Source organism: Poecilia mexicana, unplaced genomic scaffold (genome assembly GCF_051168715.1).
Source record: "Poecilia mexicana isolate PSO_F unplaced genomic scaffold, ASM5116871v1 scaffold_17, whole genome shotgun sequence".
Taxonomy (NCBI): domain Eukaryota; kingdom Metazoa; phylum Chordata; class Actinopteri; order Cyprinodontiformes; family Poeciliidae; genus Poecilia; species Poecilia mexicana.
This window is the reverse complement of record NW_028263386.1, coordinates 629,368-655,000: the sequence shown is the minus strand read 5'-3', so window position 1 is coordinate 655,000 and position 25,633 is coordinate 629,368. Positions and strand designations below refer to the sequence as shown.

The 25,633-nt window shown below is 41.6% G+C and overlaps 2 protein-coding genes and 1 pseudogene across 2 annotated transcripts; all 3 read right to left on the bottom strand.

The window, feature by feature from the left end:
- Positions 1 to 416: 416 nt before the first annotated feature.
- On the bottom strand, positions 417 to 1,011 carry LOC148154479 (T cell receptor alpha variable 1-2). Its single transcript, XM_088014886.1, has 2 exons — positions 922 to 1,011; positions 417 to 843 (listed from the first exon to the last, which is right to left on the bottom strand). Exons 1-2 carry the CDS (start codon positions 965 to 967, stop codon positions 455 to 457), a joined length of 435 nt encoding a protein of 144 aa, XP_087871012.1. The 5' UTR covers positions 968 to 1,011; the 3' UTR covers positions 417 to 454.
- Positions 1,012 to 9,578: 8,567 nt separating this feature from the next.
- On the bottom strand, positions 9,579 to 16,103 carry LOC148154478 (E3 SUMO-protein ligase ZBED1-like; annotated as a pseudogene).
- A 713-nt stretch (positions 16,104 to 16,816) lies between these two features.
- On the bottom strand, positions 16,817 to 22,247 carry LOC106910675 (uncharacterized). Its single transcript, XM_088014766.1, has 4 exons — positions 22,057 to 22,247; positions 21,547 to 21,929; positions 17,516 to 17,600; positions 16,817 to 17,442 (listed from the first exon to the last, which is right to left on the bottom strand). The coding sequence occupies exons 1-4, from the start codon at positions 22,097 to 22,099 to the stop codon at positions 17,069 to 17,071; spliced, it is 885 nt and encodes a 294-aa protein (XP_087870892.1). The 5' UTR covers positions 22,100 to 22,247; the 3' UTR covers positions 16,817 to 17,068.
- Between the last annotated feature and the right edge of the window lie 3,386 nt (positions 22,248 to 25,633).

Below are 25,633 nucleotides of genomic sequence, written 5' to 3'. Positions count from 1 at the left end.
GCGAAGTGTGGCTGAGCATTTGGTCCGGAACCATAACCGGACATGTGGGCCCGATGTCTTTTCTTTTTCTTTCATCCCAAAACCATTAGAAAGAAAACGTCATCACAGTCCTATAAATGGTGACAAACACAGAAATCTCATTTAATCTTTAGGCAGAATTGGTTCAGACCTGGACCGGATCAGAGCCAGAGCCTGTTTTCAGGTGTCAGACCGGTTCTTGATCCCAACCCGTCCCGAAGCTGCTGCATGTTGTTAACCTTTGGGTCACTGCTATGATCTGGACCCAAAGGCATCGTTCTGGACCTCCGTCTGCATATAAACATAGAGAGATGCAGGCACAGACTGTCAGAGTGGTGTGAGGCCAGCGGACGGGCAGAGCAGGGCCGTAAATTGGGGGGCCAATGGCCCCCTGGTCCCCCTGTTCTGGCACCTATGGGTCTGCTTCAGACTGAATTCAACTATACAGTGTGTGACACCCTCTAGTGGCCGCTGTGGAGTACTGCAGGTTTTTGCACAGGGTTCTGGTGTTTCCTGTCACTGTGGGCTGCAGAGCGCAGTAGTACACAGCAGAGTCTGACGGACGGAGATCCTGGATCGTCAGAGGAATCGATCTAGCAGTGGCATCCAGGCTGGAGGAAAATCTCTTCTCTGCCGTTTTCCCCTCTCCAACCTTAAAGCGGCTCAGGATGAACGTGGGGCTGCTGCCTCCCTCCAGTCTGTACCAGTAGAGATAGTGGTTGGATCCACTGGTGTTATAGAGGCAGTTCAGAGCTGCATGGCCTCCTTCAGCAGCAATCACGTCTCTCTCTGGTTGCAGCACGCTGTCGGTCTGCGCTCTGCATTCTGTAAAACACCAACAGGATCAGTGTCAGCTCAACAACAATCTGCCCTGATAACAGATGAAGAGAGCTGAGTTCGTACCGAGGCTGACAGCAGCCAGCAGCACTGAGAACAACAGAGGAGGCATGTCTGAGCAGCGAGCAGAAACAGAGCTGGCAGCTCTGTGCTCGGTCTTCATGTGCTGACAGGAACCCTGTGCTACTCCCCCTACTGGCAGGTTGACCTCAACACATCCCTGCTCTGCCCCACTGCTGCAGACTGGTCTGGACCCATCCTCCCCAGTTCAGCTCAGATCAGCTTCATATTCTCTGCAGAGTCACTGATGTTCGTGGTTTTGCACCTGTGAGTTGCTCTTGTGTTAGTTAATCTGGGATTTTCAAATAATTTAAAATAGTTCAGAGGTAACCAAAATCAACTAACAAGTTCCCTGATTTCAAAACTTTGGCTGTCGTGGTTCATGCTCCGGATTGACATCACACCTTTACACGTTTGATTAAAGGTTTGAATCGTTTACAAGCAGGTAAACGATTCTGGTCCGTTCGGGTCAGGAGAGCCGTTCGTTATTTACGTCACATTCAATAAATTATATATTATTGATAATTGAGCATATCTTTCACTGAAACTACATTTCTGTAGTAAAAATATGCTTTTATTCTTCTGATGTAACATTCAGAAGAATAAAAATATAACTCATGACTTATTTCACTGCAAATGAAAAGTGATAACAAAAGAAAAAGTTTTGAAATATCCACTTGTATAATTAATCTATTTAGTTTCATCTAAAGTAGTATTCTTTGTTAAATGGGTTTAAGTGCAATTTAACTTTATTGTTTATATGTAGTTATTCACACATGAGATAAATATAAAACCTTCATCAGTGGGTTTATGTCACTGGAGAAAAGGTTTGATTCATCTGACGTGTGATTTCTGGATGTGTTCTCCGTTCAGCTTGTTTCAGTTGATTTTTACAGCTTCGCCTTAAACCTTTAACAGGAAAAAACACTTAATTAATATTCAGTTACAAGTCACAAATAATTCAAACTGTACATAGTATTTACCAGACAAAAACAAAACTGACTTGATCAGATTGTCTGGTTCCCCTCAGCTGCTTCTGTTCTCTCGATATAACAAACATGTTATAACTAACATGTTATAACTAACATGTTATAACTAACATGTTATAACAAACATGTTATAACTAACATGTTATAACTAACATGTTATAACTAACATGTTATAACTAACATGTTATAACAAGGCCTGTCACGATAAATTTTGGTGAGCGATTAATTGTCTAAAAAATTATTGTGATAAACGATAATATTGTTTCAAGACCTTTTGACACTGATTTAATGGAAATGACTAATAATGCAGCGATTTCCTGTGCACTTTATTTCCAAAAGAACACATAACACTGGAGCTGATCAACTAAACTAACAAAACAACCAAAACAAAAATAAAATGGATTCTCAGCCTCCATTAACAAAAAATGTACTTGAATAAAAACTAAACAACATGAAGCCAAAGTGGAAATAAATACTGCATTCAACCAAAAGAGAGCAGATTATGAAGTCTGTATTGCCCTTCTGTAATCTCTAGATTTAAATAGAGAAAACGGGCCATCCGGCCACCTGATGCAGTAGTTCATGCTACACCATTTTTTGTCCCTATTTTCCTCTTACAACAATCTTAGATCGTTGGCCGATCTAAGATTGTCGCTGCTGATTTCCTAACCGATCATCCTGCAGTGTGATGTAGATCGTCGATCTAAATCAGGGGTTTTCCCCGACCGGGAGCTTAACGCTGAATGTGACAGGTAGCCAATCAGAAAGCCGGATTCTCCTCCTGCTTTCTGAGGGGAAATTACGGAGGGGAATCCCAAACAGCTGACACTGCGCGACACGAAGTCCAGCATCGGAGATGATATGTAGAAACAACATCAACATTTCGTGCAAAGATTATAGAAATGATGAGAGGAGTTGGAGCCAAATTGGTACCGCAGCTGATGAACCCGGTAAGTTTTCAGCTGCTCTTCGTTAACGTGACATAAATAGGTTACAATGATTTTCATTCAGTCAGGACTTTACGCTGACTCTAGCCACATGCATCACAGGTAGATTCTAGTAGAGTATTGATTAATGCCTGGTATTAAAATCAGCTAACTGGACTTGTAGCCATTATTTTGTGCCCATTGCTGGACACCACACGGCTGAACCCTATGAACCGTTATCCTAGGATTTCTGTCGGCTGATGTGTCTCAGGTTTAGAAAATGGGCCGACAGCTGGTGTAGTGTGAGCTGGACATTAGACTAAGAGCTGAGCCTCTTTTCATTCAGAGTCATCAACAGGAAGAGACGATAATTAAAATGAGGTCGGTAGGTTTAATTTATCGTGCGATTAATTGATTTACCGTTTATCGCGACAGGCCTAGTTATAACAAACATGTTATAACAAACACAAACACCCTGGGCGTTTCCTCCCTCAGCCTCTCCATTTGAGGCTCTGCAGGATTCCTGCTCTGTTTGGACAGATGAGATGAGAAAACTGAACGTCTGATTTTCTTTCCTCTTCTGATCGATCAACCAACAGGTGATCGAACTCATCACCTTCACAAGAACAAACAAGCAGCAGCACTTTGTCATCCTGACATGTAGTAAAACAGACAGGAGTAATTACTGATTGCTCATCTGATGCCATCAGTTACATCAGTCATAATTCATAAAACCGATTTATAAAATTATTACTGGATGTTTTTGACCCCATCAGTTAAAAATAATGTAGAATAAAAACGTCTTGTGCGTCCTCTGGCTTATGATGAAATGGTTTATTGCATATTGTGATAATTTTATAGGAGCACCAACATTACACTTTATTACATGTGAGGCTGTGCAGAGTATGAATGTCTGAATGAACTGTCATCATGTCTGATATGACAATAATAATAAAGAATTGATTTGATTTGAATATTTGTGCAATAATTATACAGTCTTGCAATTTTTAAATTAGGTAGTGTTGTAAGGCTTTTATTTCATATCTAAAATTAAATGTGTATTTAAAATGTATATTATTTCATATGTTCTTCTTTTACTCAACAGTTATTTTGATTCAGATCCCAGCAGAGAATCATGTAAAATGACCTTTAATAAACTTTTCTCTTTTAACTGGATCGGACTGAGAACAGGAAGCTAAACACGTCTTAGAGATCTTAACTTCTTAAAAATTAAATTCTTCCTTTTTAGGTTTGTTTTATTCTGTCTGCTATCTTGTGACTGTTGATGTAATTCTGAAGGACTTTGGTCAACTATTGTTGTTTGGGAAGTTGCTATAGAAATAAATTTGACAGTTTTTTCTCTTCTGACAGAACAAGACTTAAAATGAGCATGACGCCATTTCAGACTGAATCCCAACGAAACAGAGGAAGAACAGAGTGAGAGAGGCCCTCTAGTGGCTGCTGTGGAGTACTGCAGGTTTTAGTGGTTTAACAGGGATTGAGGCCCTCTAGTGGCTGCTGTGGAGTACTGCAGGTTTTAGTGGTTTAACAGGGAGTGAGGCCCTCTAGTGGCTGCTGTGGAGTACTGCAGGTTTTAGTGGTTTAACAGGGAGTGAGGCCCTCTAGTGGCCGCTGTGGAGTACTGCAGGTTTTTGTGCAGGGTTCTGGTGTTTCCTGTCACTGTGGGCTGCAGAGCGCAGTAGTACACAGCAGAGTCTGACGGACGGAGATCCTGGATCGTCAGGTCAAATGCTGAGTTGTTGACCTTCGCATCAAATCTGTCTTTGCTGAACTCTGGAGCATTTTCTCTGGTTTTGAAGTATTGCTTCAGCATGTAGTTTGGGAAGCTGTTTTTTTCTTGTTTGTACCAGAACACAGCATGATTTGTATCACTGGTCTGATAGGTACATCCCAGAGTCACTGAGCTTCCTGCAGCAGCAACAACTTCTCTTTCTGTCTGCGTCACTGAGTCTCCTTTACACTCTGGGGAAGAACAGAACATGCAGAGGAAGAGATGGATCAATAGAGATGATTGATTAAAGGAGAACAATCAGCAGCTTTCCAGACTTCTCCTCCATGTGGAGGAAACATGTTGATCTTTGTATCTTACCAGAGAAAAGAGCAGCCAGAATAATCCACAGCCAATGTTCCATCTGTCCAACAAGGTTTAAACCAGCAGGAGAAAGCAGCTGATGTTCAACATTCAGTCTGACTGTTGTTCTCTTCACAGCCAGCAGCAGCTCCAGTGTGCATGCCGCCCTGAGTAAGCACCGCCTTTGTTGAACTCTGCCCCACACACAAACACACACTCCTGCCTCAGGGCACGTTTATTCATTGTATTGATTCCCATTAATTTCTATAACTAATCCTGACATTTCCCCTCAGCTATTTGATTCCCATCTATTCCCAACGCCTGACTCAAAAATTATGTTTTTATTGTGTGAAAATGGCAAAATCAAGATCAAGTCCTCCTAATGATAGCTAAACCAGCACACACACACACACACACACACACACACACACACACACACACACACACACACACACACACACACACACACACACTATTTGTTTCTCTATCTTTGCAGAAGCTTTACATTTCTTTCCAGCAAACTCTAAATTAACTCAGAAACATCACTTCCTGTGGTCAGGACTTACATCCTGACAAGTTGGTCCCCACAACATAGTATGTTAGTGAAATGGTCCTTATTGTGCACCAATAAGGACAATTATTGGTCCTTACGCATGCACACACCTACACACCCACCCTTGAATTCATACTTATGTACCAAAAAGACAGATTATCCAGTACTTAACATTATCTAAATTATTACGGCTGAACATTATTTTTTCCCAATTTCTAACTTATCAGAACCATTAAGGTTACTAATTTGTTTAATTTTAGGTCAACTAGATTCTTCCAAAGAGTGGATCTGGGTTTGCCTGTAACATTCCTCTGTGAGATGTGGAAGAGAAAAACACCTACAGGATGGCCAAGATTAATAAAAATAATTTTTTATTAAACACAAGCCCATTTTAGAGACGGGAGGAAACAAAGCCAACCAAGAGTTTCCCAAGGAGCTACAGTCTCTGCATCTCTTCATGGGGGTCCAGGCAGCATCCTCAGATCAGCATATGGCCTTTGTCATCATTTAAAAACTGATCTGCTGCTTGTTCATGAAGAACCTCATGGTTTAAATATTGGCTGTCTGATATTTCCCTGGAGAGAGACTCTGTGTTCTCCCAGGAATGAACTCATGATAAACCAAGGGTGTAACTCTGTGTTGCCAGTTGGTGGGACGAGGAGGAGCCGGGGGGCACTGATGCACCCACAGTTACTGGAAGGCCTTTTCTTTTTTAGTGCTAAGAATAAAGCCACAACTTACATGTGAATGCCAGACTGTGTTATTCAATAACACAGTCTGGCATTCACATGTCCCCACCAACATGGGGACATGTCCACCCCAGTCCTTCACATGTGATAAACTACTAAAATATTGCCAGCATGCTGATAAGCTGCAGTCAGGTGTGACTGCCAGGCCCCAGGTAGGAGTCCTGCCTGGGGTCTGAGATAGTAAGCATGTTCCTACTTAATTTTAATGTTTGTCCATCAGGTAACAAACAGGACTTTTAAAAATTCTTACTTTTGAAAAGATTTCAGGTGTTAAATTTCTTTCCAGGCTTTAGTTAGCATATAAAAGCAAACTGTCTGTCTATGGCAGTTTTTAAAAGCTGGTCCTGGCAGGGGCCCAAAGTGCCAGACGTGGTGGTCCAACCAATCCCCAGGTTGGGTTTTGGTACCAAATAACTCCAAAGTAACGACACTGGCACAGCTTCCTTTAGACGGGCTCTTCATTAAACGCCGTGAAAAAATAGAAATAAAAGACAAAACTTTAGGTATAGATACATTTACAGACTGGTGACACGAGCTTTAACAAAAGTTGCACCGTGGCCGCCTGCCACTTTGGAGGTCTTTGAGAAACAAATATAAAGTAATTAAAACACCATAACTGAAAAATTCACAAAATATTACAAACATAATTACAAAATACATGGCCAGCTACAGGAGACAGGAGGCAGCTCCACGTAGCTCTGTTCCAGGCTCCAGTTCATTCTGCTTACTCAACTCTCACAGCCTATCGTCTACATGCAAATCTGGCCATAACAAAAATAGTTTGAAATGGAATAAAATACAATCATTTTACACAAATCTCAAAGTGAACCAAATAACTTAAAATGCATTGTCCTAACTGTTAGAAATAAACATACATTTTCAAAATAAATTAATTATTTTATTGACAATTACAAGGAGCATGGAAAGAGCCAGAGACATTCTGTTCTCTGAGGTCCAGATGGAGATGCCACGCAGGTAAACAGCAGCACCTTTATGGCATCAGGGCTGCAATTAATGAAACTCTGATGGTTATAAAATATGTACCTGATCCAGTGATCAATAATGAAAATATGTCATAGAAATAGTTATGCAAATGTCATCCAGTTAGACCGACTTTTATCAGATGGATTGTTTTCTCTCTGTTCAGTTTTTTTATTGCCACATAAACAATCAGACTGAAAACTAAACCATAGAAGCAGAGCAGTGAGAGAGGCCCTCTAGTGGCTGCTGTGGAGTACTGCAGGTTTTAGTGGTATAACAGGGAGTGAGGTCCTCTAGTGGCTGCTGCGGAGTACTGCAGGTTTTAGTGGTTTAACAGGGAGTGAGGTCCTCTAGTGGCTGCTGTGGAGTACTGCAGGTTTTAGTGGTTTAACAGGGAGTGAGGTCCTCTAGTGGCTGCTGTGGAGTACTGCAGGTTTTAGTGGTTTAACAGGGAGTGAGGTCCTCTAGTGGCTGCTGTGGAGTACTGCAGGTTTTTGCACAGGGTTCTGGTGTTTCCTGTCACTGTGGGCCTCACAGCGCAGTAGTACACAGCAGAGTCTGTCACTGCAGCAGAGGAGATCAGCAGATCCATCCGGGTTTCATCAGCACTCATGTTGAAGGGGAAACCAAGAAGCTGCTGAGATGTTAGTACTCCTGTTCCTAAATGGGAGATCAGGAACTGTGGAGGTTTTCCAGGATATTGTCGATACCAGAAGAAATAATCGTTGCCGTCTGCTTGTTTGGAGTAATTGTATGACAGAGTAACTTTGCTGTTTTCTACAGCGAACTCTTCATTCTGAAGCGCAGTGAGTTGTTGGCATCTGACTCCTAGAAGAGAAATCAGTTAGTTTTAGTTTCTGGAAATTAATTCACATCAATAAAACTTTGAAAATGTGTTTTTGAAAAACAGTCTGACCTGTTAGCAGAGAGGCGATGAGCAGAGACAGACCATAATAGTCCATGTTGAGCAGAGTTAATGTTGGAGAGTTGAACTGAACTGAACTGAACTGAGAGTCTGAGTCTCTTAGAGATCAGGAACAGATCAGCTCCTCCTCTTCCTCCTCTTCCTCTCAGCAGAAATAAGAGAATAAAATAATGCAGGATCAAAATACCAAGCAAACCATCTTTAAATATATATTAAAAAACTTAAAATTACAGATAAAATATCCAGTTTATAAAGCAAAATCTAATCAGTTCAAATGAATCATCCAGATAGATTCCAGATCAGTTCCATCGATTCCAACTGATCATTGTCATCAATCAATGCATCAAGTTCAGCTTACTATTGAAATTATTTTCAAAAGTTTTCTACCTAAGGAAACCCTGCAGATTGCATTGAGTTGTAGATTTGCAGCAATCATTCCTTGGTCCTCCACGCTTCAGAGCCCAGCGAGCAAAACACTTAAAACTTGTCTGAACATCTTCTAAAAACCTCAACAGGAGACTCAGAAAAACACACAAAGCAAGACTGAGGGGTGGAAGTTTATTCAGCGTCATTAAAATGATCTCAGACTTAAGTTTATGCTAATAACTCTCCCATCGAAGAATGGTGGCATTAAAATTGGACTTTTCCACCAAAAATAAGGTGGAATATGAAGATGATGCACCACAGATTCCTGGAAACGTACAACAGGGTCAGCTTAGGAAGCACGTATGAAGCAATGGGGCTTCATACATGCAGGGTCAGATGTAGGGTCATATGTAGGGTCAGATGTAGGGTCAGATGTAGGGTCATATGCAGGGTCAGATGTAGGGTCAGATGTAGGGTCATATGCAGGGTCAGATGCAGGGTCAGATGTAGGGTCAGGTGTAGGGTCATATGCAGGGTCAGATGTAGGGTCAGATGTAGGGTCAGATGCAGGGTCAGGTGTAGGGTCAGATGCAGGGTCAGATGTAGGGTCATATGCAGGGTCAGATGTAGGGTCAGATGTAGGGTCAGGTGTAGGGTCAGATGCAGGGTCAGATGTAGGGTCATATGCAGGGTCAGATGCAGGGTCAGATGTAGGGTCAGGTGTAGGGTCAGATGCAGGGTCAGATGTAGGGTCAGATGTAGGGTCAGATGCAGGGTCAGGTGTAGGGTCAGATGCAGGGTCAGATGTAGGGTCATATGCAGGGTCAGATGTAGGGTCAGATGTAGGGTCATATGCAGGGTCAGATGCAGGGTCAGATGTAGGGTCAGGTGTAGGGTCAGATGCAGGGTCAGATGTAGGGTCAGATGTAGGGTCAGATGCAGGGTCAGGTGTAGGGTCAGATGCAGGGTCAGATGTAGGGTCAGGTGTAGGGTCAGGTGTAGGGTCATATGCAGGGTCAGATGTAGGGTCAGATGTAGGGTCAGATGTAGGGTCAGATGTAGGGTCAGATGCAGGGTCAGATGTAGGGTCAGATGTAGGGTCAGATGCAGGGTCAGGTGTAGGGTCAGATGCAGGGTCAGATGTAGGGTCAGATGTAGGGTCAGCCATGAGCCACAGCGTTTCCTGGGGCGTCCATCAGTCCCTGGGTTTAGCTCACCAGGTGGGGCGGTAATCTGTCCTAGTGGTGGGTAAATGAGGCGTCATGAAGCGTTTCGACTCAGCAAAACTGTATTGATCTTGTGTCGATGCTGTATCACTGAATACTGACACCTGCTGGACATTAAAAGTCCCTACAGGCAGTGTAGTTGACAGACTAATTTGATGACTTAGAATTTTATGACAATAAGATTTAAGTCAGTGTATTTTATTGTACATTGTATTATTTCATATCTTAAGTTAAATTTAAAATATTTGATATTCTTAGATACAGTCAATAAATAATGTGAACACGTACAATAAAGTGAAAATTTAAGTGAATGTGTTTGGAATGAGGATGCTTGTGGACTGGAGGTTTTTTTCACACATTTAAAAAAAAAAAAAAAGTTTTTCCAACGTGTTGAAATTCAGTCTACTACGCTTTTTGGACAACTTCTCCGGCTGTGGAAAACACCCTCTCTGTCATGAAATGTGTTTTAGTGAGGTGAGGGAGAATGCAGGGAGGACCCAGGATGAAGATGAAGATGATGAAGAGTATAGCTCAAACACAGTCCAGTACAGGCGGCACGGCAGAGCACTTAGCAAACAGCTAATTACCGGTAGCTACTGAGACTGAAGACTGATCACGAGAGCAAACCAACACAGGACTTATCAGTTCGACTGTGAAGGCAACGCAGACTGACGAACAGGACAGGAGAACAACGACAAACAACAAGGATCCGACAAGAGACAAAGACAACAGATGGACTTAAATACACAGGAAAGGTAATCATGGAATGAGACACACCTGGAAAGACAGGACAGGGACAAGACAGAAAACCTCCAAAATAACTACACAGAAAACACAGAACACAACACTCTCACATGGCACAGATGTGGCTGGAGTGCAAAGATATTGCAATGGCAACTGGAAGAGGTTAGGATAAATGGTCTTGTGGTTCTGCCAGTATGCCATTGGATTCTGACATTTGGAAATGTTGCCATATGCAAGATATCGTTGCACCTTCTGGATGGCATCAGCTGTGGCACTTTTGGTCTGCCTGCCTACTTCGGTGTCAAGATGGTGCCAAAGGTTATCTAAAAACAACAAATTGACATTTTAGTACATCTTGTCCAAACAAACAACAAATAATGCTGAATAACATGCCTGAGTTGGGTGCAGACAGCTGTTGTGAAGACGGTCCCAGCTGGGGCTCATTTGTGTGTCCGATAATAGACGCACATTCTGACCGCAGTCTACTGGTGGCCTCATTGTATTTGGAGGAAATGGGGAAACCAAGTGATTTAAATCTGGCGTCTAGAAGTGTTGCTAGGGTCAACACACTTTTTGACTCCAGATTGGAAGAGTGTCTGTGACTCAACGCTTCAGGTTTTCATGTAGGTGTATGACTGGCTGTATGTGCAAGGTTGATGCATTACTCTCTAGTGCAAGATAGAGCATTTTCATCATTGGGATGACCTTGGATCCTGACACTCGCCCCTCTTCAGACAACTCCACTGTAGCTTGAAGGAAAAGAGCAAGCACAAGAAGTTTCTCCTATGATGTTATGCTCATCAGCTGTAAGTGGAGTAAAATCTGCTTTTAGAGAGGCCAGAGACACCCACACTGGTTCCCTCTCATCATGTAGCCTTGACAGCATTTCATATGTGCTGATCCAGCGTGTTGGCGCCTCATTGATAAGTTTCAGGATTGGTCGTCCCATCTGTTGCTGCACTTGAGCAAGCTTCTCTTTGGCTGTAGTGCTTGATCTGAAGTGTGTGACAATGTGCCTAGATTTCTGTCTGATGGATGTAAGTGTGGAGATCTGATCACATTTTTTTCTAACTAATAAATTGAGAGTATGTACAATGCAAATCGAGTGCCGAATTACTAGCTGCCGAGCGGATGCGATCATGTTTGGTGCTGCATCAGTCACAAGAGACCTTATGTTATTGGTTATGGCCCAGTCCTCCATTATGTCTCTTGTGACTTGGGCCAAATTGTCAGCAGTGTGACTTACTCCTAACACAGATGTACACAACTGCAGATTTTCATTAATGTAGTGACAGGTAAGAACCAAATAAGCCTCCATGTTCACAGAGGTCCACATGTCAGCCGTTATGCTCACTGCCACGGCTTGCTGTACTTCCATTTTCACTCGTTCCTGTTCCTCCTCCTTGTTTGATGGTCTGAAAATTATACCAGTGAAACCAAACAAAATCAATATATTAAAATTAATTTTTACAACAGTCTTCCACCAGAATGTGTCTGGCCCCCCGACATTTCATAGCAGGACATTACCTGTCCGGATCACTAGAAGAAAAGTTAGAAAAAACAGAAATACAAAAAGCAGCGGTCTTAATTCAAACCTCAAACTGATCCCCTGCATACAGGAACCTCAGACTGAAGAACTTTCAGCCTCCAAGTCACTTAAACTGGCTCTTTTAAATACCAGATCTCTTTGTGCTAAAGCTCTATTAATTAATGATTTCATCACCGAGCATAATATTGATGTTTTATTTCTGACAGAAACATGGCTGAATGACAATAATGAAGCAATCGTACTAATTGAATCAGCGCCTCCTACATACAATTTTTTAAGTGAGAATAGAAAACATAAAAAAGGAGGAGGCGTGGCTTCAATATTTACAAATACCATGAACTGTGGCAAAATCTCTCTGGGTCATTTTATGTCTTTTGAATATCTTGGAATTGAGGTAAAAGGCCACAAAAGAACTTTGATACTAACCTTATACAAAACCCCAACATATGAGGAAAATTTCTTTATGGACTTCAATGAACTTCTATCTCTCATATGCATTGACTACGATTGTTTGATAATTGTCGGTGATTTCAACATTCATGTTGACAACCCCCAAGACCGAGGGGCAAAAAAGCTATTTGATATATTAGAGAGTTTTGGTTTAACACAACATGTCAAACAAGCAACACACACTCATGGACACACACTGGACCTGGTTATCAGTAAGGGTGTGAATATTTCCAATGTCTCTGTAACTGATGTCGCCCTGTCGGACCACTTTGCTGTTATCTTTGAAAGTTCTTTATCCATTAACCCACTTGGACAAACAGCTACTATCACAAAACGTACTTTCACAGAAAACACAGCAGAAACATTTAATCAAATCTACTCTTCTTCCTCGCCCTTAAGCTATAATAACGTAGATAAGTTGGTAGATGATTTTCAGTGCAAACTTTCAGATATCATTGATTACATTGCACCCATTAAAGTGAAGGTTGTGTCTGGTAGGAAGAAATCTCCATGGAGAAATGCACAAACAGTTCTGTCTGCAAGACAACTCTGCCGTAGAGCCGAACGGAAATGGCGTAAAACTCAACTACACGTTTATTATGACATCTACAAGGAAAGACTACGTAACTATCACACAACACTAAAACTTGCAAGAGAGGCTTTCTTTGCAGATGTCATAAACAAAAACACTAACAACGCCCGAGCTTTATTTGATACTGTTGACAGGCTCACAAATCCTCCTGTGATGCTGCCACCTGAACTTCAATCTAATGCCTGCAACAAGTTTTCCAGTTTCTTTTCAGAGAAAATTCAAAAGATCAGAGGATTAATCTGCACATCCACTCCAAAGCCAGTACCAATGCTGTGCCCAAACAAAACGAATGCAGGAAAAATGACCCAATTTCAACTACTTCATTATAAAACCCTAGAAGAAATTATAAGTCAATTAAGCTCCAGTTCCTGCTGTCTGGATGTCCTACCCACACATTTCTTTAAGAAAGTCCTGCCTGTCGTTGCTAATGATCTGCTCCATATAGTAAACACATCGTTGTCTTCAGGTGTTTTCCCCCAGACTTTGAAAACAGCAGTTATCAAACCACTGATAAAAAAGAACAATCTAGACAAATCACTACTGCAGAATTACAGGCCGATCTCCAACCTCCCATTCATCAGCAAAGTTATTGAAAAAGCAGTTTTTAAACAATTAAATAACTTCTTAACAATAATGAATCGCTTTGACTCCTTCCAGTCTGGTTTTCGTGCTCACCACAGCACGGAGACGGCCCTTGTAAAAGTGTTCAATGACATCCATATAAACACAGACTGTGGGAGAACCACAGTGCTGGTTCTGTTGGACCTCAGTGCAGCTTTCGACACTGTTGACCATGACATTTTACTGAATCGACTGGAGAGTTGGGTCGGACTCTCTGGTCCAGTGCTCAACTGGTTTGAATCTTACATAAAGAACAGGAATTTCTTTGTTTCAATTGGAAACTTCTCATCAGAGAGGTCAAAGGTCACATGTGGGGTACCCCAAGGCTCAATCCTAGGACCCCTTCTTTTCAATATTTATATGCTCCCGCTGGCTCAGGTTATAGCAGGAAATAGGATTAGCTACCATAACTATGCGGATGATACACAGCTCTACATCACGATGTCACCAGGTGACTCTGAACCCATCCAATCACTGAACAGATGCTTAGATCAGATAAATGTGTGGATGGGCCAAAACTTTCTCCAGCTGAACAGAAACAAAACTGAAGTTATTATCTTTGGACCTAAAGAGGAACGAACTAGAATCAATGCTCAGCTTCAGTTATTACAACTGAAAACCAGGGATCAGGCCCGAAACCTGGGAGTAGTGATGGACTCTGACCTGAACCTTCAGAGCCACATAAAGACAGTCACAAAGTCGGCCTTCTATCACCTGAAGAACATCTCCAGGATTAGAGGACTAATGTCTCAGCAGGATCTAGAGAAACTCATCCATGCGTTTATCTTTAGCCGTATTGATTCCTGCAACAGCATCTTCACAGGTCTGACTAATAAATCAATCAAACAGCTGCAGCTGATCCAGAATGCTGCTGCTCGCGTTCTCACTAGAACCAGGAAGATAGAGCACATAACACCAGTTCTAAAGTCCCTACACTGGCTCCCTGTAGCTCAAAGAATAGACTTTAAAATACTGTTGTTAGTTTATAAATCACTGAACGGTTTAGCACCACAATACATTAAAGATCTGTTATTGCTGTACCAACCATCTAGACCCCTCAGATCTTCTGGTTCTGGTCTGCTCTGCATCCCCAGAACCAGAACCAAACGAGGAGAAGCAGCATTCAGTTTCTATGCACCACGGATTTGGAACAAACTTCCAGAAAACTGTAAAACAGCTGAAACACTGGGTGCCTTTAAATCTCAACTTAAAACCCACCTGGTTACAGTTGCTTATGGCAATTGATGCCTTCTATGTATTTGCGAGTGACTGGGAGTCATTGCGCGTATATAAAACCCTGTAAATTCTAGACTAACAGGTAACCAATTAATGCACAAAATCCGCGTAGGACAGCGAAAGTCCTAGCGCAAAATTTTTGCGAAACAGGCGGACGGAGCCTGGTGCTGCAAGGCTGGAGGCCTTGTCCTGTTAGGCTGTGATTTTATTATCTTTTTATTACTTTCTTTTTCTTTCTCACTGTTTAACCCTGTAAATCTGTGATTTTATCTTTTCTTTTTATCTTTTTATTACTTTCTTTTTCTTTCTCACTGTTTAAAATTATGTAAAGCACTTTGAAATGCCTTGCTGCTGAAATGTGCTATACAAATAAAATTTGATTGATTTTGATTGATTGATTAAAGATTAAATTATTTTTTTATTTAAACTGCTACTTTAGATAATTTCCACACAAACCTTTCTGGTTGGCAAACCATATAAAGGTTCAAGGGTTTGAACCAGTTCCTGAAACTCTTCACTCTCCATAATGCTGAGAGGCTGGCAAACCATCACTATGAAATTCAGTAGAGCCACATCCAGCATTTGCTTCCTAGAAGCTTGATGGTTAAATATGAAGTAAACAATACATTTAGATTAAATAACTTATTAAAAGCAACTGAGTAATTTGTAGAATGGCTGCATATCTGAGTTTATCTGGGGCTTCATTCTCATGCCTCATGATGCCTCAACATTGAGGAGTTGGATTTATTTAAATAAGACATATGAGACATTTAACCTACAGAACATGATATGAGAGTAAACCAAGAGTCAATTTCAGCTGAATTTGGATTCAGATAGATCAATTAGAAACTGAAAAGAACCGGATGAAACAACAACAAAATGAAAACAAATTTATTTTCCAATATGAGATCAAAATGGTCCTAGACTAAGGAAACCTTTCCTCTGAAGCTGCTCCATAGTTGACGTTGTACCAAAAAAGATCACGAATTCTTTTGGCAAATGCATCCCGTTGACAGATTCGCTTCCTTATAAACACAGTTTGGTGCTTTAATGTCATTTTGGTCACGTGACTTGCTGAAACCAACATGCTCACCAACACGTTTCGGTCTACGGGCTTGATGCATGTGCCGATGCATCGGCGTTGCCGGACCATCACTAATCTGTCCTGTCTGCCCTTTGAGGTGTGCATCGCGCCCAAGCTGCTCTACCTGTGAAGATGAGACTCTCAGTCCTTTGTTCTGATTGCATTAAATGACTTGACCTCATTAGCTGGCAAGATGAGACCTTTCCCCCACCATCTTTATTTGTTCAGCTTCTAAGCTGCATTGGTTCATCAGTTTTGGAAATAATTAACTCCTGAGTGATTTTAAAATGTGTGAAGTGAAGCCAGTCTTAAAGAAGCCTTAGTCTTAATTCTGCCTTGATTTTCCACTTCCATCCTGTTTCCAAGCTGACATTCCTGAATAAAATAAAAGCCGTAGAAACCCAGATCAGGTCCAGGCTCTGTCGGTTCAGATCTCTGATCCGTGGATTGGTCCTAAAACACCAATCCACTGAGATTTATTTAGAAAAAGGATTTGTTAATGGCTGCTGATGAAGGAGATGAGAGGTGAACAGAGGTCTATGGAGCAGAGATCAAGTTTACTGGATCTACTAGGTGATCTGAGGGGAGATTCCATGTGGACCCCGGACACGATGTGACGTCTCCAGGTTATCTGGAGCGGGACAGATCACACAGATCCCCCCCTCTGTGGGGGCGGCTGCCCTGGGCCGGTGCCTGGTCAATGAGGAGCTGCTGTTCTGGGTCACTGTGCGTTGTAGAGCTCCTGAATGTAAACTCACAGAGAGGAACGCAGTTACACCAATGTGATTTATAATGCGACCCATGCAGTCAGCAGAGAATCATAAGATAATTATTTATTTTTTCCCACTGAGATTGAAAATCTCTTTTACAAGAGAATTATGGCCAAGACTGGCAGCAGCACACAATTTACAGAACATTCACACAGCAGAACAGAAAACCAACATGTGTGTTTGTAGATGCTCAAATGTTCTTTCAAACAACCCTCTAGTGGCTGCTGTGGAGTACTGCAGGTTTTAGTAGTTTAACAGGGAGTGAGGCCCTCTAGTGGCTGCTGTGGAGTACTGCAGGTTTTAGTAGTTTAACAGGGAGTGAGGCCCTCTAGTGGCTGCTGTGGAGTACTGCAGGTTTTTGTCCAGGGTTCTGGTGTTTCCTGTCACTGTGGGCCTCACAGCGCAGTAGTACACAGCAGAGTCTGTCACTGCAGCAGAGGAGATCGTCATGGACATTTCTTCTTTGCTTCCTTTAAATGTCATCCTGTCCAGACTTTCTGCTCCACCTGAAGGTGAGTGAGACTTCAGGAACTCTGGAGGTTTTCCTGGATTTTGTCGATACCAGAATAAAAAATAAGCTGAATCTTTGGTGTAACTGCAGGTCAGAGTAGCAGAGCTGCCCTCTGAACTGAACTCCTCAGTCTTCCCTGCAGTGAGTTGTTGACAGTTTACAGCTGAAGGAAGAAAAAAGTGATATAAGTGAAGAACAACAAGGATCAGATTATTCTCTGAAAGACTCCAACCAACCTGATCCAGTGATCAGAACCAGCAGAGAGAATCCAGATGTGAGCAGAGACAGCATGTTGAGCAGAGTTAATGTTGGAGAGCTGAGCTGAAGGAGGAAGTTTGAGTCTCTTTAGAGTTCAGGGACAGATCAGCTCCTCCTCTTCCTCCTCTTCCTCTTGGTTAACAGACTCAGTTTCTGCTGCTTCTTGGGGAATTTTCTTTTAAAATAATTTTCACAAGAAAGTAATTTAAATGTTCATTCAAACACAGGGAGGACCTCAGTTTGCTGGAGATTCCTCCACTGTCGTCGTTCCTCTGCTGACTTGTAAATATCCACAGCAAAGGATCAAAAGGTTTGAAAGCAGGAACTCCCCCTTCCTGTTTATTAGGCACAAAATAAGATGGACATTTCTGCCACATTCTCAAGAGTCAAAATACTGTGAAGTTCTCACTTCTGATCAAATTTAAAATCACTCTGTGATGTAACTTCTTCCATATTGGCCACTATGATGTTTATGAACAGTTTCATAGATTATGTCACAATTTGACATAATCCATAATTTGACCATTTCAGCAATTGGCTCACAACATATGTGGGAAGATGTTTTTGGGTTGATTCTTCAGAAATGGTCCATGTGGAGCTGGAAATGTTGGCTTGTGATGTAAAGATGGCAAAAAAGCTGCACCTTGGATTGTTCCCATTAACCAGGAAGGTGAGCAGTCTGTGGGGAGACTTGGATTCTTATTTTTTCCATGTGCAGTCTTAGAAAATACTTTACAAACATGTCAAATTTGTTCTCAGTGGTACACAAGTACAGACTAGCAGGCAGGCAGTTAACAAGGTGTTCAAATATAAAACAAAGAAAACTTGCAAAAGCAGAAACACCTAAAAATTGAAGACGTAACAGGAATCATGTGAAAAGCAAATAACCTGGCAGGTCATGGCAAAACTTTGTGGAAATGCTTGAGGTGGGTAAATGAAAACAATGCATGTTGGCTGTGAGAGAACAAGACTAAGATCCTGAGGGGAGATGAATTATAAAAGGAAGAATATGTATAATTTCCAAGAATATATGGAAAACTACCCATAGCACACGATGTTACATCAACATTGAATTATAGTCAGAATCGTTGACTTTTGGTTGAAGTTGACAAATGATGGTAGATCAACCATCAAACAACCATCCAGCTCTAACCAAGTAACTAATGTTCAAACTGTGTCATTGAATCAATGTTGCTTTATGGTTGAAATCTAATGACTGAAATGCTGATGTCTGATCAACGTCTGATCAACGTTGAATCAATGTCAGCTGTTTTGCCGCACCCCTATTGCCTATTGTTTGGTCTGGGAGAGCATGTTGTGGACAAGAAAGTGTAAGGCTGGCTGCTCCAGGTGGGCTTTAAATTGTTGTGATAATAATAACTTGTTTTTAACTTTTTATTATGATGTGCTTAGGGACGTGCTTAAATGAGCCTCTGTTCCAGAACAGCTGAGTTAGATGATTGCATGACCGTCTGCAGCCATCAAGAAGTGCAGAAGGTTGTTAATCATCCACAGATTCAATCCAGGTGAGGCAGAAGGGAAACACTTAAAACATGTAAGGCAGGTGAAACACTGAACTAAACCTGCTAATGACTGATTCAGTCTGTTGATTCTCGGGTTGGTAACTATAGTTGTAGTTTTTTAATTAGAGCAGTTGTAGGAATGAAAGAGGTGCCAAAAATGGTGATTATCGAACTTTGAGTTTTCACAAATCAGATAAAAGTTTCACAAATCCCAAATATGGTTTTAAATATTCTGCTATTGGAGCAGAATAATCTAGTCCAGGTTTCAAGTCTCTAGTTTTTAAACTAGAGTTGATTAAAGATGCGGAAAGTAGTGAAAAATTAAGTGGAATCGCCCTTTAGCTACTGGAAGCTAACCAACTTCAGCTTCGTGTCCAAACGTCCAAAGCTCCGGTCAGAAGCTAAGCTAGCAAAACAATGTCTCAAAAAAGGACTTAACCTTCAGGGAGGGAGAGAAGAAGGAGGAAGAGTAGAAAAATCCCAGATAAAGGTTTGTTTTAATGAGCCTTGGTGATGTAAAGATTAGTAAAGCTGCTAACAGAAATTAGCCTGATGGCGACCTGGACCGGTCCAGTTCAACTGCCAGACATTTATGCTAGGCTCTCTGTGTGAAACTGAGTTTAACTTTAAATGATTTGATTCTCATGGTGGCTCTGTATATTTCTGAGGTATTTTTGGCTTCAAAACACCGAGTTTGATAAGGTTTGATAACAATAATTAAAACTTCTCAGTGTCTGACATCGTCTAGCTAAATGTTGCTACGTCAGGCTACATGGATGAGCTGCTCTGTGCTGTAGCTGGGATTTGCTGTTTGCTGCTGATCAGAAGCTTTTTGTGGCTAAAACAAACATTATTTTTCTAAGTTATGTGAAACTTCTGTTGACATCATCTGAAGGCTCAGAATCAGTCCAGTACCGGTACCGGTCCAGATTCTCAGGGGAGAAAGACTCACCTGGTATAAATTAAACTTTTAGCTGTTGGAGTTACGCTTCAGATAAATGAGTTTAATCAGAGAAGGTCATGAATGTGTGTAGCGCTGCACCGACTGCAGTTTTCTGGCCGATCCCTGGTTACCGATCTTTAAAAAGCCTGAGCTGCTGATTTTGGTTTGGACCGGTACCAATTTTTTTGTCTGAAATGTTGCTAAATGTAGCAAGAAAGTCACTGAGTTTCCACAGTGGGTGAATATTAACTGTAAAGGTTCAGACCTGGTGGTCTGTCAGTCAAACCTCTCACTGCAGAGCAGAAGAGGACAGAGGCTGAGTTATAACCTTTGCTGATGAAGATCAGCTTCACATGTAAGTATCGGCCGATTACGATGCCCCAAAATTAACCCAGAAATGAACTTGCTGATAAATGTACCCTATATTATAAATGCATAGGGTATAATGCAATCAGCACCAGCAGAGATGGAATAAGTTTATAGCAGGTGTGTGAATGATCTAATCGTCTGTTGATTCCAGCCGTCCACATTGTTAGCAGAACTAGAGGGCCCCAAAACCTAATTTAGCTTGGGGCCCCATGGAGGCTGGGGCGGCCCTGCTCCAGCTACATTTTAGGACACACCTCCAGGAAACGTTTTTTCTTGATTTGGGGGGACCTACCTACATACTGAAATTTAGATCTTTATGATGTGCGGTTTGTCCTTCTCAGGTCAGAGGGCGCTATAGAGCAGCTTGGCCACACCAACTTTTGATTTCACTGGAGTCTGAAAATTTCACATGGGGAACGATTGTGGATGAAGTTTGGTGAGTTTTTGAATATGTTAAGGTCTCCAGAAGGCCAGTTTAGGGGATGGAGTAATAATAAAAAAATGACAATGACAATAGGCCTTTGCAGCATTTACCTTGGCTTAGTAATGATAATAAAAATACATTTTATTTAAAAGCACCTTTCTAAAACCCAAGTTCACCTTAGAGGTAAGAACAAATTATCAGTAAAACAATAAAAAAATACATGGTCGTTTATCTCCAACACAGTTGCTGGTGGGTTTCCTAACTCTGATCATCCAAACTGGTTCCACTGGTTTCCACTGACTTCTCCCAGTTGTAACTGTTGAACAGGAACCAGGTGGAGATCCTGCTGCATAGAAGCAGCATTCAGCTTCTATGCACCACATATTTGGAACAAACTTCCAGAAAACTGTAAAACAGCTGAAACACTGACTTCCTTTAAATCTCGACTAAAACCCCACCTGTTTTCAGTTGTATTTGAAATGTAATCAATTATGAATTTAATGATGGCAATTGACTTAATTTAATGTTTTTGATGATTCAATGTTGCATGACCGTTTTTGTGTCTTTAATGATGTAAAGCTCTTTGCAATGCCTCACTGCTGACATGCGCTATACAAATAAAATTTGATTAATGTAACCTGATCTATGAGGCCCTCTAGTGGCTGCTGTGGAGTACTGCAGGTTTTAGTGGTTTAACAGGGAGTGAGGCCCTCTAGTGGCTGCTGTGGAGTACTGCAGGTTTTAGTGGTTTAACAGGGAGTGAGGCCCTCTAGTGGCTGCTGTGGAGTACTGCAGGTTTTTGCACAGGGTTCTGGTGTTTCCTGTCACTGTGGGCTGCAGAGCGCAGTAGTACACAGCAGAGTCTGACGGACGGAGATCCTGGATCTTCAGGTTGAAGGATTTGTCGTCTTTATTAAGGTCAGCATCAAATCTATCATTGTCGAACTCTGGAGCTTTATATTTTGACGATGACAGCTGCTTCAGCATGTACTCTGGGAAACTGTTTTCTTCTTGTTTATACCAGAACAATGTGACACTCACACTGCTCTCATAATTACATCCCAGAGTCACTGAGCTTCCTGCAGCAGCAACAACTTCTCTTTCTGTCTGCGTCACTGAGTCTCCTTTACACTCTGGGGAAGAACAGAACATGCAGAGGAAGAGATGGATCAATAGAGATGATTGATTAAAGGAGAACAATCAGCAGCTTTCCAGACTTCTCCTCCATGTGGAGGAAACATGTTGATCTTTGTATCTTACCAGAGAAAAGAGCAGCCAGAATAATCCACAGCCAATGTTCCATCTGTCCAACAAGGTTTAAACCAGCAGGAGAAAGCAGCTGATGTTCAACATTCAGTCTGACTGTTGTTCTCTTCACAGCACCACTTCTTATTGACACGATGCTGGAGCACAGAGCACAAGGAGAGCGCCGCCTGCTGGAGCATGTCGCCCCCTGGTGGAGAGGAGAGGTGGAGTTCACCAGAGAGGAGACGAGGCTCCAGCAGCTGGGCAGTGGGTCAGGAGGAACTGGTTTTACTGGTTTAACTGGATAATGATAGCAGAAATGATCAGCTGCTGTATTCTCAACTGGACTCTTCATCCTGGACTGCAGTGAGTTTTTGACAGTTAACTTCTAAAGGAAGTGAAAAATGTCACTAAAAACCAGATCAAATTGATGCTTTTTATTCCAGGATTTCTAGCAAATGAATCGTTGACGGTTATCCTTCCTGATTTAAGAACCATTGTGAACAGAGGAAACGTGACCCAGAGACGTGCCGACATCTTCCTCAGACTTTCAGTTCTGGCTTCTTGAATTCACCTAACAGTGGGAATCATTTTGTCTTCTGATCTGTTTCTCCTGATCAGATGGTTCTTTTTCTCAAATCTGAACATAAAATAAATGTAACATTTAGTTTTTGCTCCCATTCTCCATGAGCTGAACTCATACATCTAAAACATTTTCTGTAAACACAAATTAACCATTTCTCTCAAATATTGTCAACAAACCACCTAAATCTGTGACAGTGAGCACTCCCCCTTTGCAGATAATCCCTCCCACCTCACAGCTGTGTCTGAGGCTGGATGCGATAAAAGGCCCCTGTGAAACATGTTGCATTTCCACACAGCATCATCTCACAGATGCTGCAAGTTTTCAGTCAGTAGGCCACTGGCCTGCTGATCGGCATGGAATCAGCAACATGTGAAACAATGCAAGAATCATCATTTTTAAGCTGATTTGTTTCCATCACTTTTTTCAGTAACTCAGACTACAGCTACTTATCAAAATCACTTAGCATGACTGTGCGTTACTCGTATCTTTTGTAATTAAATTTTATTTCCTCTACCGTCTTGGGGAGTGATGGCCGTTTCTCAGCAGCAACAGAAACAGAGTGAGATGCGCATTTTGTTGCTGGAAAAACAGGAACTGTTTTGAGTTTCGTTCACCAAGTCTGAATATTATAAGCAGCTTTAGGCTTGTTTGTTTCTAACGTCGCTTGCAGATTTAATGAGTCGCGGGCTGCAGTTTGGGGCTTGGGCTCCATCATTTCCTGGATGATACGTCCTGCTGTGTCTTAGATAGATAGATAGATTTTACAGACTCAAAGTCCAAATTACATAAAAAAGATAACAAAATAATAGAAAGTACAATAGAAAAGGTTCCTAACCACTCAGGAGGCAATCATACCAATGTCTCCAAAGTACAGATGAGTATTTTACTGCCTTATATTTAACGTTAGTCAACAGTAGAATAATTCTATTATTACACATTTAAGCGACACATAAATTTATACATAAACTTTCTTAAAGCAGCCATCAAAGTGCTGATGCGAGCAGATACAATCACTTCACTGGCTCTGGTCCATCTGGGCTTATTTCACAAACAGTGCATCATTATAAGCCACCTTCAGTCTATGAAGACTGGCTTTTTTAAAATTGCACCACCAATGTGCCGCATACAGTGATGTTCAGTATGATCTAAAGTTCAGCTTCACTTCATCAGAGCAGAATCCAAACTTACGGACTGGATGTTTGCCTGAGCAGATATCACTGTAACCTGACGGTAAATGTCCTCATCATCAGACAGACGGTCTGTCAGCACATGACCAACATATTTCACTTCCTGTGAGACATTCAGTAAAAACCAGACAGCTTAAAATGTGGAAATATCCGGTTCTTGTCCTCCTCAGTGCGACAGATCAAAATGGTACCTTTTGATGGATTGAATTTACCATCATGTGGCTCACCGTATGCTGAACACACATTAAGCAGCTGCTGAAGACCAGCTGAACTTGGACTAAAAACCACCAAGTCATCAGCGTATTGTATCTCCAACCAGGCAGCCCGTTCTACACAGGTTTAGCTGCTTAGAGCTCATTCATATAAAACTTAAACAAGACAGGATTCGCTCTGTACACAGGTGAATAACTTGCTATAGTGGTGTTGCCAAAAATCTACAATCATATTCGCCCCAGAAGCGCCATCGACAGTGCCAGGGAACAAGGGCCCCTAAACAAGGCCCCTTGTTTAGGGATGATAGGGGCCTAAACAATGGGGCCCCTAAACAAGGGGCCTTGTTTAGGGGCCCCATTGTTTAGGCCCCTAAACAAGGGGCCTCTAAACAAGGGGCCCCTTGTTTAGGGGCCTAAACAAGGGCCCCTAAGCTAAACAAGGGTTTGCTGTAAATGTAGTGTTCTCTTCATTTTTTTCTACAGCAGGAGAAGTTTTGTCAAAAAAGCATAACAGGCTAAATTCCAAATTGTTGTAAAAACTTTTATTTTTTAATAAAAATCTGTGAAAAAAAAACAGTTCACAAGCATCCTCATTCCAAACACGTTCACTTTAATTTTCACTTTATGGTTCATGTTCACATTTTTTATTGAGTTTATGTCAAATATATTTTAAATTTAACTGAAGATATGACATAATACAATATATAATATTCAATAAAATACAAAGACTTAAATCTTATTGTATAGACTAGGTCGGAGGTCCCCAACCTTTTTTTTACCACGGACCGGTCAAGATGTGGAAATTTTACTGTGGCCTGGGGGACGATCCTTCAGATAAAGCTGCTGCATGTTGGGGTTCCCGCTAAATCCTGAATATACCCAGTTTGGTTGTCTTGGCCCTTTTATCGCAGCCTGTGGGGTTTTCCCTGACTGGGAACGAGAACACAACCTGTTGAATGTGACAGGTAGCCAATCAGAAAGCGCGGTGACGTCAGAACAGAGGGGAATCCCAAACAGCTGACATATTGGAGATGATATGTGGAATGTTTATTATTAAATCTAAAGGTCATTATTATGTTTATACAGTTAAAAATGTTAACTATGAAAACAGAGTCACCTCCTAATCATAGTGCAGCAGATAGAGCTGCTGCTCCCGCTGTCTTTTATCCACCACCTTTTCTTTTTGTTTCTTTTATCTCTTAAATGTCTCCACAAACTGTCACTATTGTTTCTACATCGTCATCCGTGTTTGGTTATTCTAAATTCCCGTTTGCTATGTTGGGAATTTTACTGGATTATCCTCTGGAATCGGGATGTTCGTGTGGTTTGTTGCTCCTGCTTTGGAGACACGAACCGATCGAACCTGTTGGACTTTTATCAGCTCTGTGGTCACAGAGGTTTGGAGAATCGGCCGACATCCTTAAATCTTTCCGTCTAAACCAGATTTAAGACTCACAAGCTCTACTCACCTCCTCTCGTCCAAACGCTCTGACTCTGGTCGCTATGGTAACGTTTACATATCCCTTCAAAATAAGATACAGATGCGCCACAAAGACGAACATTTTACTTTCGTGAACATTTTAACTCACGATAATGACTAACGGAGC